Source organism: Sinohyriopsis cumingii, chromosome 17, assembly GCF_028554795.1.
Source record: "Sinohyriopsis cumingii isolate HCF-2022 chromosome 17, ASM2855479v2, whole genome shotgun sequence".
NCBI lineage: Eukaryota > Metazoa > Mollusca > Bivalvia > Unionida > Unionidae > Sinohyriopsis > Sinohyriopsis cumingii.
The window spans coordinates 112,664,745-112,681,549 of record NC_142977.1 but is presented as its reverse complement, the minus strand read 5'-3'; the positions used below and the strand labels follow the sequence as shown (position 1 = coordinate 112,681,549).

At 33.2% G+C, this 16,805-nt stretch overlaps 1 protein-coding gene across 1 annotated transcript in view; it reads left to right on the top strand.

The window, feature by feature from the left end:
- LOC149779683 (hemicentin-1-like) overlaps positions 1–16,805 on the top strand; it is a 425,151-nt gene that overhangs the window by 246,779 nt on the left and 161,567 nt on the right. Inside the window, exons 22-23 of the mRNA XM_089938453.1 lie at positions 6,957–7,144; positions 12,800–12,950. Coding sequence (XP_089794579.1) covers positions 6,957–7,144; positions 12,800–12,950 — 339 coding nt within the window. The remainder of the gene's footprint in view (positions 1–6,956; positions 7,145–12,799; positions 12,951–16,805) is intronic.

Below are 16,805 nucleotides of genomic sequence, written 5' to 3'. Positions count from 1 at the left end.
TCAACACATGACTATATTAATAATACTGTAACATATCTGATGCATACATTTAACACATGACTATATTAATAATACTATAAAATGTTTGATGACTACCTTTAATACAAGACTATATTAATAATACTGTAACATGTTTGATGACTACATTTAACGCATGAGTATATATATTAATAATACTGTAACATATCTGATGCATACATTTAACACATGACTATATTAATATTACTGTAACATGTTTGATGATTACATTCAACACATGACTATATTGATAATACTGTAACATGTGTGATGACTACATTCAACACATGACTATATTAACAATACTGTAACATGTTTGATGACTACATTCAACACATGACTATATTAATAATACTGTAACATGTTTGATGATTACATTCAACACATGACTATATTGACAATACTGTAACATGTATGATGACTACATTCAACACATGACTATATTAATAATACTGTAACATGTGTGATGACTACATTCAACACATGACTATATTAATAATACTGTAACATGTGTGATGACTACATTCAACACATGACTATATTAATAATACTGTAACATGTGTGATGACTACATTCAACACATGACTATATTAATAATACTGTAACATGTGTGATGACTACATTCAACACATGACTATATTAACAATACTGTAACATGTTTGATGACTACATTCAACACATGACTATATTAATAATACTGTAAAATGTTTGATGACTACATTCAACACATGACTATATTAATAATACTGTAACATGTTTGATAACTACATTCAACACATGACTACATTAATAATACTGTAACATGTGTGATGACTACATTCAACAATGACTATATTAATAATACTGTAACATGTTTGATGACTACATTCAACACATGACTATATTAATAATACTGTATAATACTGTAACACGTTTGATGACTACATTCAACACATGACTATATTGATAATACTGTAACATGTTTGATGACTACATTCAACACATGACTATATTAATAATACTGTAACATGTATGATGACTACATTCAACACATGATTATATTAATAATACTGTAACATGTTTGATGACTACATTCAACACATGACTATATTAATAATACTGTAACATGTGTGATGACTACATTCAACACATGATTATATTAATAATACTGTAACATGTTTGATGACTACATTCAACACATGACTATATTGATAATACTGTAACATGTTTGATAACTACATTCAACACATGACTACATTAATAATACTGTAACATGTGTGATGACTACATTCAACACATGACTATATTAATAATACTGTAACATGTTTGATGACTACATTCAACACATGACTATATTAATAATAATGTATAATACTGTAACACGTTTGATGACTACATTCAGCACATGACTATATTGATAATACTGTAACATGTTTGATGACTACATTCAACACATGACTATATTAATAATACTGTAACATGTTTGATGACTACATTCAACACATGACTATATTAATAATACTGTATAATACTGTAACACGTTTGATGACTACATTCAACACATGACTATATTGATAATACTGTAACATGTTTGATGACTACATTCAACACATGACTATATTAATAATACTGTAACATGTATGATGACTACATTCAACACATGATTATATTAATAATACTGTAACATGTTTGATGACTACATTCAACACATGACTATATTAATAATACTGTAACATGTGTGATGACTAAATTCAACACATGACTATATTAATAATACTGTAACATATATGATGACTGCTTTCAACGCATGACTATATTAATAATACTGTAACATGTGTGATGACTACATTCAACACATGACTATATTAATAATACTGTAACATGTTTGATGACTACATTTAACGCATGACTATATATATTAATAATACTGTAACATGTGCGATGACTACATTCAACACATGACTATATTGATAATACTGTAACATGTGTGATGATTATATTCAACAAATGACTATATTAATAATACTGTCACATGTTTGATAACCTAACAGAAGATACAAATTCTTCGTGGATTTCACTGATTGATATCACAATATCAAATTGATTCTTATATACACAGGAACATGTTGCATATTCGAAGAGATATTTAACTTGAAATTACAAATATTTCTCAATATAAAAGTCGCTGCTCTCGAAATTGTTAATAACATCTCTACGTCTTCAATAGCCCTCTTTCAATAAATGCAAATATATGTATTTAAATGAATCTATATTTTCTAGCAATTTATCAGTGTCATATTTTGGGCTTTATTAGTTGTTGTTGTTGCCTCTTTGAAAGGCTATGATGGTTTGCTTACTTGCGTTAACTTTAATGTTACAAGAATGACAATATCATTTCAAATTATTCAGCTAGGTATGTAATGAACGTTAACGTTAAGGTTACAAGAATAACAATGTCATTTCAAATTATTCAGCGTGGTATGTAATGAACGTTAACGTTAAGGTTACAAGAATGACAATGTCATTTCAAATTATTCAGCGTGGTATGTAATGAACGCTAACGTTAAGGTTACAAGAATGACAATGTCATTTCAAATTATTCAGCGTGGTATGTAATGAACGTTAACGTTAAGGTTACAAGAAGGACAATGTCATTTCAAATTATTCAGCGTGGTATGTAATGAACGCTAACGTTAAGGTTACAAGAATGACAATGTCATTTCAAATTATTCAGCGTGGTATGTAATGAACGTTATCTTTAAGGTTACAAGAATGACAATGTCATTTCAAATTATTCAGCCTGGTATGTAATGAACGTTAACGTTAAGGTTACAAGAATGACAATATCTTTTCAAATTATTCAGCGTGGTATGTAATAAACGTTAACATTAAGGTTACAAGAATGACAATATTATTTGAAATTATTCAGCGTGGTATGTAATGAACGTTAACGTTAAGGTTACAAGAATGACAATATCATTTCAAATTATTCAGCGTGGTATGTAATAAACGTTAACGTTAAGGTTACAAGAATGACAATGTCATTTCAAATTATTCAGCGTGGTATGTAATGAACGCTAACGTTAAGGTTACAAGAATGACAATGTCATTTCAAATTATTCAGCGTGGTATGTAATGAACGCTAACGTTAAGGTTACAAGAATAACTATATCATTTCAAATTATTCAGCGTGGTATGTAATAAACGTTAACGTTAAGGTTACAAGAATGACAATATGATTTCAAATTATTCAGCGTGGTATGTAATAAACGTTAACGTTAAGGTTACAAGAATGACAATGTCATTTCAAATTATTCAGCGTGGTATGTAATGAACGTTAACGTTAAGGTTACAAGAATAACAATATCATTTCAAATTATTCAGCGTGGTATGTAATGAACGCTAACGTTAAGGTTACAAGAATGACAATGTCATTTCAAATTATTCAGCGTGGTATGTAATAAACGTTAACGTTAAGGTTACAAGAATGACAATGTCATTTCAAATTATTCAGCGTGGTATGTAATGAACGCTAACGTTAAGGTTACAAGAATGACAATGTCATTTCAAATTATTCAGCGTGGTATGTAATGAACGCTAACGTTAAGGTTACAAGAATAACTATATCATTTCAAATTATTCAGCGTGGTATGTAATAAACGTTAACGTTAAGGTTACAAGAATGACAATATGATTTCAAATTATTCAGCGTGGTATGTAATAAACGTTAACGTTAAGGTTACAAGAATGACAATGTCATTTCAAATTATTCAGCGTGGTATGTAATGAACGTTAACGTTAAGGTTACAAGAATAACAATATCATTTCAAATTATTCAGCGTGGTATGTAATGAACGCTAACGTTAAGGTTACAAGAATGACAATGTCATTTCAAATTATTCAGCGTGGTATGTAATGAACGTTAACGTTAAGGTTACAAGAATGACAATGTCATTTCAAATTATTCAGCGTGGTATGTAATGAACGTTAACGTTAAGGTTACAAGAATAACAATATCATTTCAAATTATTCAGCGTGGTATGTAATGAACGTTAACGTTAAGGTTACAAGAATAACAATATCATTTCAAATTATTCAGCGTGGTATGTAATGAACGTTAACGTTAAGGTTACAAGAATGACAATGTCATTTCAAATTATTCAGCGTGGTATGAAAAGAACGTTAACGTTAAGGTTACAAGAATGACAATGTCATTTCAAATTATTCAGCCTGGTATGTAATGAACGTTAACGTTAAGGTTACAAGAATGACAATATCATTTCAAATTATTCAGCGTGGTATGTAATGAACGTTAACGTTAAGGTTACAAGAATGACAATATCATTTCAAATTATTCAGCGTGGTATGTAATGAACGTTAACGTTAAGGTTACAAGAATGACAATATCATTTCAAATTATTCAGCGTGGTATGTAATGAACGTTAACGTTAAGGTTACAAGAATGACAATGTCATTTCAAATTATTCAGCGTGGTATGTAATGAACGTTAACGTTAAGGTTACAAGAATGACAATATGATTTCAAATTATTCAGCGTGGTATGTAATGAACGTTAACGTTAAGGTTACAAGAATGACAATATTATTTCAAATTATTCAGCGTGGTATGTAATGAACGTTAACTTTAAGGTTACAAGAATGACAATATCATTTCAAATTATTCAGCGTGGTATGTAATGAACGTTAACGTTAAGTTTACAAGAATGACAATATCATTTCAAATTATTCAGCGTGGTATGTAATGAACGTTAACGTTAAGGTTACAAGAATGACAATGTCATTTCAAATTATTCAGCGTGGCATGTAATGAACGTTAACGTTAAGGTTACAAGAATGACAATATCATTTCAAATTATTCAGCGTGGTATGTAATGAACGTTAACTTTAAGGTTACAAGAATGACAATATGATTTCAAATCATTCAGCGTGGTATGTAAAGAACGACTGTATCAGCTATAAAATTAGCTTTATTGGAAATATAATTTATGTATTACTTATAATGTATATTAGTTATAATATCGTTTGTACAGACAAATGCTAACATTATTGGTGAAACAGGTCCCACTTGTTTAAAGCCATATCGTGATTAAAATAAAATCTGAGAACAGTAAATATTATTGTACCTTAAACAGGATTTTTTAGAATTACAAAAGCAATTTGCTTAAAGGACATGGTGTAATGTCTACAGTACAAACCTCGTATAATCATTCAATTAAAGAGTTTAGATAAGTCTAGGAAATAATCTTTCGTACTGTTATGTATATTTGATTTGTATTTGTAAGTATTTCTCCATGCTTATATAATACATATAAATGTGTTTTGTTATTGACTTTTGTCCAAAATCAATCTTATTGTCTACCTGACCAGTAACTTTATTTTGCTAGACAAATGATGCATAGCTAATATTTTTATATGTGTATGGGTTAAATATTAGGATCATTATCAATAGAAGTAAATATATTTATTTGGGTCTGGGTCTATGACATTGATATTCCCCAAAACTACATAGCCTACCTGTTGTTCCCCACATCCTTATTATAATTTTAGTAACAGATTGTATCTTGTAGACACTTTGTAATGTTTTGGAAAGGAAAATTGCAAGTCATAGTATTTTCAAAAAATGCTAATTGTGACCTAGGTCAAGTAGAGTCTTTATAATCTTGCTTATCTAGAAATTACTCATTATTGATGTAAGATCTTGATCCAGAACCATTTTTATTGTTGTGTTCAGTATTTTCGTTTCGGTGGACTTATTTATTCAAATATTCTTCTCTGGAATTACAAAGTGATTGATATTATTCTTGGTCAGAGATATTAGCTTGGAATTATAATGAATTCAGATAAGGACATCTTGGATTATATTATTGTCATTAACCAAAAGACTGTTGGCACATCTCCACGCAACAGGCTACTAAAGACAAACAACACTTTCAGTGCTGGATATTATTTCGAACGCCACTGTAATTTAATTAGGACCTTGTTCAATAGGGCTGGTGATAGAATTTTTTGGACTATTTGGGATTTAATTCGCAATAATGCAAGTTCTTTTTAAAGTTTCACTTTGTATTCTGGGGAAATAAATTACTTGTTAAATATTACAATACTTGTTGGTTTTCGCACTTTTCTATTACTTACTTGAAAACCAAAGAGTCCTAACACTGGATGACTAAAGTGGTCTTCATCGACTTGATGGACGAACAATCAATCGTAATAATACATTTATTGGCTCGCACTTTGTGCTGTATAGACAGTTTGAACAACAGTAAAAGCATAATGGCCAATCATTTGATATCATGTGTATGAAGTATTATCGATTTTTTTCGGAGATCCACATATTCCCAGTTTTTTTCTCAGCACAACCCCCCTCCCCCCGCGAAACACACACATTTGATGGCATGCTTGGGATTTCTCTCCGCTTGGTAAATTGCATCATATCTAAAGACACGTGATTCAAAAGAAGCTTATTGGTAGAAAACGCGTCATGAAAGGATCTTGGTTGTAGAAGCACAAACAAAAATTTCTAATAAAGTTTAAACGAAAACCATGTAAATATATTTATATTTTATGTTTAAGACGATGAGATCAACGTGTACACTGTTGCACATGATAATAAAGTTATTCAACGGTGTTAAATAACTCGTAATGCTCTGTCTGTCTCCTTTCTCCTCCTCTCTCCACTCCACAGATGTAAACATGAAAATATCCATTCCTGTTTCCCTTCCTCTTCTCTCTCCACTCAGCAGATGTAAACATGAAAACAACCATTCCTGTCTACGAGTATCAGCTGGATTTTTTTTCTTCTCAAAGTTAACCTCTTGAACAAATTGTTTATTTCGGTCTATTAGTAAACCGTACCCTTTCGAAAGAATCAATTTGTAACTTTTATCTTGGATATTGAATTAGAGCAAAATTTACATCCTTTATGTATGTAATTTTCCAGAAAGGATGCCTCTAGCTCCGATGATAGAAGGTCCAATGAATCAGACTGTAACTGAGGGCATGAACGCCACGTTTGAATGCAAGGTCATAATCAGTGATACAGAACCCCAGCTGCAGTGGCTTCGACATTATATGGTCAATGGTTCCTACACTAATGAGGATGGGGAGCCTTATGTCAGGGTTCTACAGGTATCGGCCTCGACCTTTATTTTATACGTGAGCAAGCGTAATAAGGTAAATCCTAATTACAATTCTGTTGTCAATTCTAGCAAGTTGTACAACCTTTTATTTTACGTATTGAATGATTTTATTAATTGGTATTCAAAATTCGTCTCAACCAAAGAAAACGGTTTCGAGGCAAACTTTAAGACTTTTTTCATTCATTTGCATAAAAATGGGCAAAATGTACCTGTAGGATTTAAGTGAACTGAAAATAAATATGAGCCAGTTCCTTGGAAAGATTCTCCATGAATGATATCGATTTCAACTGGTAAATAAATCTCTTAGAATTTCCTTTCTATATTTTTGAGGCACTCAGCCTCAGTGGTAAAGTTTCAAATCATTAAAGTCGATAGCTGAGAATTTAATTTTACTGATTTTGTTTTTACTGCAGCGAGAGCACTATGCAATATGGAAGAGAATATTTTTCGTACAGGAAAATTTTTATGGCAGAAAAAATATTTTATATTCAAGAAGTGTTGTGGTGTATATTCATAATAACAAAAAAATTACAGATTGACATTCATAATATTTTGAAGGAATTATGGAGAACTCTAAAATAGATTTAATGGCTTAATGGCAAACAAAAAATATTACAGAAAAACGTAAATCACTGTTTTGTTTGAATGCATCAAACGGATTCGTTAAAGATGCTCAAAAGATGTTAAATGCGTTTTCGGAAACAAAAATTCGGAAAATATTGATAAATTTATTGACTTTAAATGAATTTAGAACAGCAGCAGTGTAACCTTGTCAAGCTGATGAGTTACTAATGTCAGCTGGTAAAATAAATCTCTTAGGGTTGCCATTCTATGCTTCAGAGGTACTCACCTCCTGTGTAAAAGTTTCAAATCATTTAAGTGAATAACTAAGAATTTAACTTTACTCCAATCCGCCGCTAACGGTCCCCAATCCCAATCCCACAAAACTACTACAACCACAACGGGTATTGTCATTCTAGGCGTTTTGAAATTTTTATTTCTAAGTCACAGCCTCCATCCCCATAACTTTTTCTAAACTTTTTTTAGCAAGCAAGCCACATAATTTGTAAAATCATTGTTTTTGCCCTCAATATATGTATATCTCATCTGAATTCAAACAGTCTTTTTAGCAATGTACAGTCTGCATATCGCCCTTGCCACAGTACTGAAACTACTCTTCTAAAAGTAGTTAATGACATTCTCTCTGCTTTGGATAGCGGAAAGATTACAGTCCTCACCCTCCTTGATTCGTCTGCAGCATTTGACACAATAGACCATGATATATTACTTCAGCGTCTCCAGTATGGCATTCATGATACAGCCTTACTGTGGTTCAAGTCCTACTTGGTCAACAGGACACAAATTGTATCTGCAAATGGAATACACTCCAGCCCAGTTGATCTATGTTGTGGTGTTCCACAGGGGTCTGTTCTTGGACCTGTTCTCTTCATTCTATACACTCAGTCGCTCTCAAGTGTCATAGATCATCATCCAGTGTCTCACCAGTTGTACGCTGATGACATCCAAATATACAAATCTAGCCACCCAACTGAAGTTGATGCTACCATACAAGGTGTAGATAGGTGCATTTCTGATGTGAAATCATGGATGACATGTGACAAGCTGCAGACGAATGATGCTAAAAATGAGGCCATTCTGATTACAACACAAAGACTTTCTCAGTCACATCCTTTACCTCAAACAATAAATATCAGCAACTGTTGCAGAATAGAAACCGAGTAGATTTTGGATTAAATGAATAACACAAACAGTGTGTGAAAGATGGAAATTTATGAAATGAATTAATAAAGAAAAATATATGGTGTATAAATACAATGATTCTCTCACGCTCTCAACATACGATTGATCCAATCACTCTACACAAACATTCACACATTGAAAATAAACCAAAAATATGAATTCAATATGAAATACAGATTCAAGAAACCTCATAGACTGCATATACGTTTCAAATAATATTATGCACTGTAAGACAGATTCACATAATCTCACGTATGGACTACGATTAAGATTTAAATAATCTTAAGGTATTCAAATGTGTTTCAAATATTGTTATGCACTGTAAGTGAGATTCACATAATCTCATGGAATACAACTAAGATTCAAAACAATCTCATGAACATGAAAATGTACCCAATTGAAACGACAATTGGAACAAACATGCTTCTTGACCCTTGTACAGTCGTACGATTCATAAACTGATGAGCCGCACCGAGTCCTTGGATTGGCCTACACTTTTATCGGCCGCTCGCACCCTTCACGGATATACCACATATACAGTCATACGTACAGACAGCATACAGCACCCTTGAAATAGCTACGTCTACGTCGGTGGCTCCACCGCATGTACAGACATACATACATATATTTGTATCGACAGCGCGCAGCCCTAAATACTCTGGAAACTCAAGACAGCTCTAAACAGCTTCAGACAGCTCTAGACAGTTCTAGTCAGCTCTAGTCAGATACAATAAAAACAAACTGGTCATAATAATGGGTTCTAAAAATCTTTAGATGTATGCTAATACATTAAACTCTAATAGCAAAGTTCACAACGTTTCAAATCTGCGTTGTAATAAATGCATCATTACACGACATGACATTACAAACTGAATAAGCATCGCATATCAAATGAAATATAAATTTAACACGTACCCCTATGGCTGGAGAACACAATGGAGAGCCTACACTCCTTGACGAGATCCAAAACGACCAGTGTGTCAATTAGAAATTGATCTTCCTTAAATCCATTGCAAAATGAGTAATAGTCAGGGTAAAATATCCGTGCATATCATGCTTTTAATGTCCCTCGTCGCAATTAATTTCCGGCGAGGTACATGCTAGTACAGTCGCTTCCCTGGAAAAACACTTATTCACCCTAGATAACGTTGTACGCATGTACAACAAAAAATAGTCAAATAGTTCTAAGGCAAAACCAAGTTTGTTTTTTTTTGCCTAATTCTGTGACAGCAACACCAATATTAAATTCACACAATCAGTACGCAACCTAGGTGTTACTCTGGACAGTACTCTCACATTGCACCAACATCTCATGAACATCTGCAATGCTGCAAATCTTGAGCTGAGACTCATCAGCTCCATTCGCAAATATCTTTCAGTTGATGCCACTAAAACACTTGTGTGTTCATTAGCACTTTCAAGACAGGACTATTGTACCCCCACTCTCTCTGGTTCATCTCAATATCTGCTCCAGAAACTTCAGAAAGTTCAAAACACAGCTGCTCGGATCATACTTAGAGTACCACGATCAGAGCACACCTCCCCGCTGCTCTGTACCCTACACTGGCTATCCATTCGATCCAGAATCAAACACAAAATTTGTTCTCTGTGCTACATTTCAATGTCGGACTCTAGTCCAACATACCTATCCGACCTCACCCATGTGTACACACCAGCAAGATACTTACGCTCCTCTTCTGACAATCGTATACTCATTATTCCCACTATGAAAACAAAGTCATATGGACAGCGTTCTTTTGCATACCAGTGCCCAGCACCAAGAAATTAATTGCACACTGAACTCAGACACAAATACACAGTGATCCCATTCAAGAGTGCTCTCAAAACACTTATTTCGACTGCAAGAACAAACTTAAAGACCTAATAATGTTTCCTACCTTAAATATTCTCATTATTTTTTTTTATGTTTTCTAATTTCATGGTGTTTGTTTTTGTAATCATATCATTATATGTTTTTTATCTTATATGTGTCGTCTAATGTTGTAAAGCGCTTAGAGCTCTTAAAGATTAGGCGCGATACAAACTCCTCATTATTATTATTATTATTATTATATATATATATATATATATATATATATATATATATATATATATATATATATATATATATATATATATATATATATATATATATATATATATATATATATATATATATATATATATAATGAATTAACAAACGTACATCTCATTCAAATACTCTATCCAAACATTCACAAATTGGTAAACTAAAAATGATTCATGTATTCTGATGTATGGCTAAGATTCAAATAATCTTATGTAATGAAAGTGAGATTCACATAATCTCATGTAACCGAAATGACTCATTGTACTCAATCGAAACAACAATAAATTGAAACAAACACGACTCAGTCATTTGTACAGCCGTATGGTTCATAAATATTTGCAAAACTTGCAAATGTGTGCACTGACAAACCACACAGCTCTCCGGAATTCTTGGGTTGGCCCTCACTTGTAATGGCCGTACACACCCTTCATGGATCCACCATGCGCACAAGTTTACAAACTAGCGGTTTCGTCTTTGTATGACCTTAATGGTTACATCATCTTCCGTAGACACACAGACGGGCCGATATACCTGCACACACATAGGTGCAGACAGCAGACAGTTCTCCTGAACTGGGTTGACACCCTTGTATTGGTCACGCCCACCCTTCATGGATCCACCATGCGCACATACATACGTATAGACATACGTACAGACAGCTACAGACAGCCCTAAACAGCTACAGACAGCCCTAAACAAATTCAGACAGCTCTAAACAGCTTCAATAAAACCAAACTGGTCATCGTAATAGGTTCGGAATTAAAATTTATAGATACATGCTACTAAAGTAAACTCTAATAGTAACCTGTAATTCAAAAGTTCACAGCGTTTCAAATCTCCGTAGTAGTGTGTGTGTGTGTGTGTGTGTGTGTGTGTGTGTGTGAGATTTGGATTTTTAACGTAGCTTTACCAATTTTTCAGTCATAGCGCTACGATATCTGCAGTATGGCAGTTTATAGTGATGTCTAGCACTGGGGAATCATGCCGCGGACATGTCGCATGATGTCCCACCCAGTCACATTATCCTGACACCAGGCCGACCAGTCCTAACACTAACCTCGTAATTCTGAGCACCAAGCGAGGAAGCTGTTAGTACCGTTTTTGTAAGTCTTTAGTATGACTCAGCCGGGCTCGAACCCACGACCTCCCGCATCCAAGGCGGACGCTCTAACCACTAGGCCACCGAAGTGGTCATGCGTAGTAGTAAAGGCATCATTTCACGATACGGCATTAAAACCTGAATACGCTTCACATATAATAAAAATACAAATATAACACTTACCCCTATGGCTGGAGAACACAAATGGAGAACGTTCACTCCTTGACAAGATCCAATGACTAGTGTGTCAGTTAGAAACGGAACTTGCCTTAAATCCACAGGAGAGTGAGTATTAGTCTGGGTAAAATACCGTGCTCTTAGTGACTCTCGCCGCAAGCGATCTACGACGAGATACATGCTAGTTCAGTTGCTTACCTAGAAAAACAACTATCCACCATAGGTAACTTTGTACGCATGTAAGACTAAAATGATCAAATCGTTCCAAGGCGAAACCAAGTTATTTCTTGCCTTATTCTGTGACAAGACTGCAAGAAAAAATTAAGTCTCTGACATTAACTAAATCACTTTGTACATACGATGCGAGAGTAGAGAGATACACGAGTGAATCCTTTGGTGATATGAGCGAATAGAAATAGAAAGGTCATGGACAAAATTATAACACTATATGTTGTTTCTTGCAATATTGATTTTATATCTCATTTCTAGCAATCTGGATTTTATATGTTTTTTTCTAGCAATCTGGAGTACTGAAACAAATAGATCCTCAGATATTAGTGGTTCGTAATGTAACACAGGAAGATGCCGGATGGTATACGTGCCTCGTTGCCAACACTATTGGAATCAACTATGTCAGTGCTTGGCTTACTGTTATCAGGGTAGACACGAGTAAGTAGATATATTAAGTTTGTGTAAATATGTTACATTTATGTTAAACTTGTTTGCTTCTGCTTTCAAGCCATCGATTTAATACTCATACCTAATTCCACGTAAAACCTTAAAAGCACGAACTCAAATTTTTTTACATTGCTGAAGCAATATACTTGAATCTCTGATATGAACATATGTAACGACTGGTGTTAATACATCGTTGTTGATGTTCCCATTGTTATGTATGTTTAAATTTTATTTTGTGCTTAACTTTTGTCCATGATTGTATGTTGTACTTCTGATAATGGCCACTTGTAAACATACGGTTTACATAACAAATGAGTTCAAGTTTATTCTTATGCACAATTAGACTGAAAGGTTCCGTTTAAATGCTTCAGTTTCTGTTCTAAAAATAGGTAAAGTGTAAATGCATATAAATAGTCACTTGATAAACAAATAATACATTCGTATTTTAGATCAGTCTCTGGGAATCCATTTTTGATCAGCGTTTACAGTTGTTTTGTTGAAGTCAGATATAATTCGAGATAACTTATTTATATAAAATATTCTTTCGAATTACTTAAGTGCTTATTGACTTTTGGATTAATACATTACGTTGGATTATTGTGAACTCATTCAGAAGAATTCTGAATTGCATCATTGTGTTATATCGGAACATTCACTACTATTGGAATTAATTTGGAATATTCTATATTTTGTTACGTATATTTAATTTAATTTATATTTGACTTAATTGTTTGTAAGTTTTAAAATTATTTTATTTTTAATTTCATTACATGTCAATGCAATGTAAGTTTGTTTATTTGGAATTTGATATTTTCCAGAAAATTCAGTTTGACCTGAATATTTCCATCAATACCTAATATTAGAACACTGTTTCTAATTTTGATTTAGTTCTTAGCTTTGATTGGGGGTCAAGTAAACAACTTGTTCGTTTTGTTTATTTTTAATGTGTGAATGATAATCGTGAAATCGGGGCTGTATTGGATACGTGACCCTATGCTTATAAATAGTTTTTAGTGACGTAAACAACTTTAAAAAATTTTATTCATAGAGTAAAATGAATGGTTTTATCAAGGTCATACTGGGGCTACGCGATTTTTTATAGATAAATATCATCACGTGACCCTCTATTTCGTAAATCAGGCATTTCTGAAATTGCGCATAAATTAGTTTTAATAGTGATATTTAGAGAGATCTCTCTCAATTCGGGCTTCTAAACACTGGCACGTAAAGGTGTTTCTTTTGTTGTGTCATTTTGGGAATTACATTTTAATGTTTATTCGAATTATTTGGATTCTAAAAGATTAATTCGTTTCTCTGGAAATATTTTGTGTGCTCATACAGAATTCTTGAACAAATAAATTTCTTAACAATTTTATTCGGATTGCCAACACCGGAGTGTTATTTCTTGTGTTTCTACAAGGAACTGTAGACGACAGCACAGTACAGTATACAACATACGTCATTGCCTTCCATCTTAGGTTCTTCGTCGGGACTCGAACTTAGATTCATGAGAACATTTCATTATTAAAGTTCTAAAATTTAATTCGTGTATCATTCTTGGATTATTTTTGGGTTTGATTCTTAAAAACCGTAAGTTCTTATTTTTTTTAAAACAATTCTTCATTTTTACAGTATTTTTCCAGGGAAATAAACTATTTGTTAAATGTTTCAAAGCTTGTTGCTTTAACTCTTTCTTGTGTTGCTGTTTATTCGAGCCTAAACACCTAACATAAGAATTTTTAGACCTATGATAGCACATTATTGATTTATTTGAATCTAATTTGCAATACTGTATCTCTTCAATTTTCACTTTGTATTGTATAAAAATAAATTGCTTGCTGATTTTACTTAACTGGTGGTTTCACATTCTTTCTGTTACATATTTTAGGACCTAGAGACGATAATAATTAAAAGTGGAAGGCTGATCCCTTGCACCATTTTGTACGTAATGGAGAGTTCAGATTTTGAAATAACCGCTTTCATACAATATCACATATAGTACAAACTGCAACGAATATGTATACTGCAACCTACAATTTTATAATCTGAACATGTCTATGGATATAAATTTTAAAACCTTGACATTTCTCGACAAACCGTATAATTTTCCAAACCAATCCAGTTATGTGGAGTTACAAGCCTCAATAATGTTTTACTGTACTATTTAATGCGCATGCGTCTTGTTGTTTTAGCCTGAATATATCTAATATTAAAATTGTGTAAACTATTAATCCCTGACTCGGCCATAATATCGCTACGCAAACTGGTAAATTAGCCTTAATTTAGAGGTGGGTCAGATGCTGACGTACAATACGGTACCAGTCTGGTATTGTGTGAACATCGTGAAAGATGACGGAATTGCCTCCCTTTGATATTTTAAATTCACCAGCCTTTGATTGTTAACGCCATTTCTATTCTGGCTGTATAAATTAAATTTCTTTGGCTTTTTACTTACGTGTTAATTTATGCTTCAGCCCACGTTCGGAAGATGACGTCAATTATTGAATCACCGAGACAAGCTCACAAAAATGAATGACTTCCAATCCTTAAATACACAATGATTATTGTATATGTCAGTGTTGTACTTTTCGTTCTCTTCAGTGGGATTGTAATAGTTGTCGTTCGTGCTGACGTTCTCATTACATGCAGGAAAATTATGACGATGACACCCATGATATCATTGTGATGCGATCGTTACTTTTACAATGTTTAATACGTATCAATTTCGTGCTGCACCAGTTATGAGCAAGGATGCAAGATCTAATAACAACCCTAACCCTGGTCCCATCCCTTTCAGTGTTGCAAAATATTTTAAAAAATTCTGATATAATTAAAACCTCATGCACCAAAATTTCTTAAAATTATTCTCTCTTTCTGCCTATATTTTGTCGTTTGTGGAATAAATAATGGCAATACACTTTCAGCGCAGATATGTATTGCAACTTTATAATTTATTTGACAGAAAACACATTATAATAAATTGATGATAAAAAACATTTCCTCACAATATCTTGGAAGTTGTGTCACGGTTAAACTTATTTAAACATGCATATATATTCCTCCTATATCTGTGTAGTTTGTCAGAATTAGGGGAGGCTTTTGATTAAATGACACATTGGCTTGGTCAAGTAATAGTCGGACCTTTGATGTACATGCGATGTGTTTAAAGGAAAGACACACCTCAGCGTATCTGGGTAATGTTCAGACTCTTAACACACAGGTGAGATGTATGCATGACACATACATGTGGGTGTCCGGTTAATATTCAGACTTCGAAAGCATAGGTGAGATGCATGCATGACACATACATGTAGGTGTCCGGTTAATTTTCAGACTCTTAACACACAGGTAAGATGTATGCATGACACATACATGTAGGTGTCCGGTTAATATTCAGACTCTTAATACATATGTGAGATGTTTGCATGACACATACATGTAGGTGTCCGGTTAATATTCAAACTCTTAACACATATGTGAGATGTTTGCATGACACATACATGTGGGTGTCCGGTTAATATTCAAACTCTTAATACATAGGTGAGATGTTTGCATGACACATACATGTGGGTGTCCGGTTAATATTCAGACTTCGAAAGCATCGGTGAGATGTTTGCGTGACACATACATGTGAGTGTCAGGTTGATATTCAGACTCGTAACGCATAGGTGAGGTATTTGCATGACACAATACATGGACGTGTCCGGTCATTATTCTGAATCATGACCTATAATTCAGGTTCTTAATTGGATAACAAACATATATCAAAGACCAGTTCTTTGTGCTCGAATGCGTGGATAGGATTTTGTTTGGAATAACAATCGACCCTTTGATTCTAAACCCATT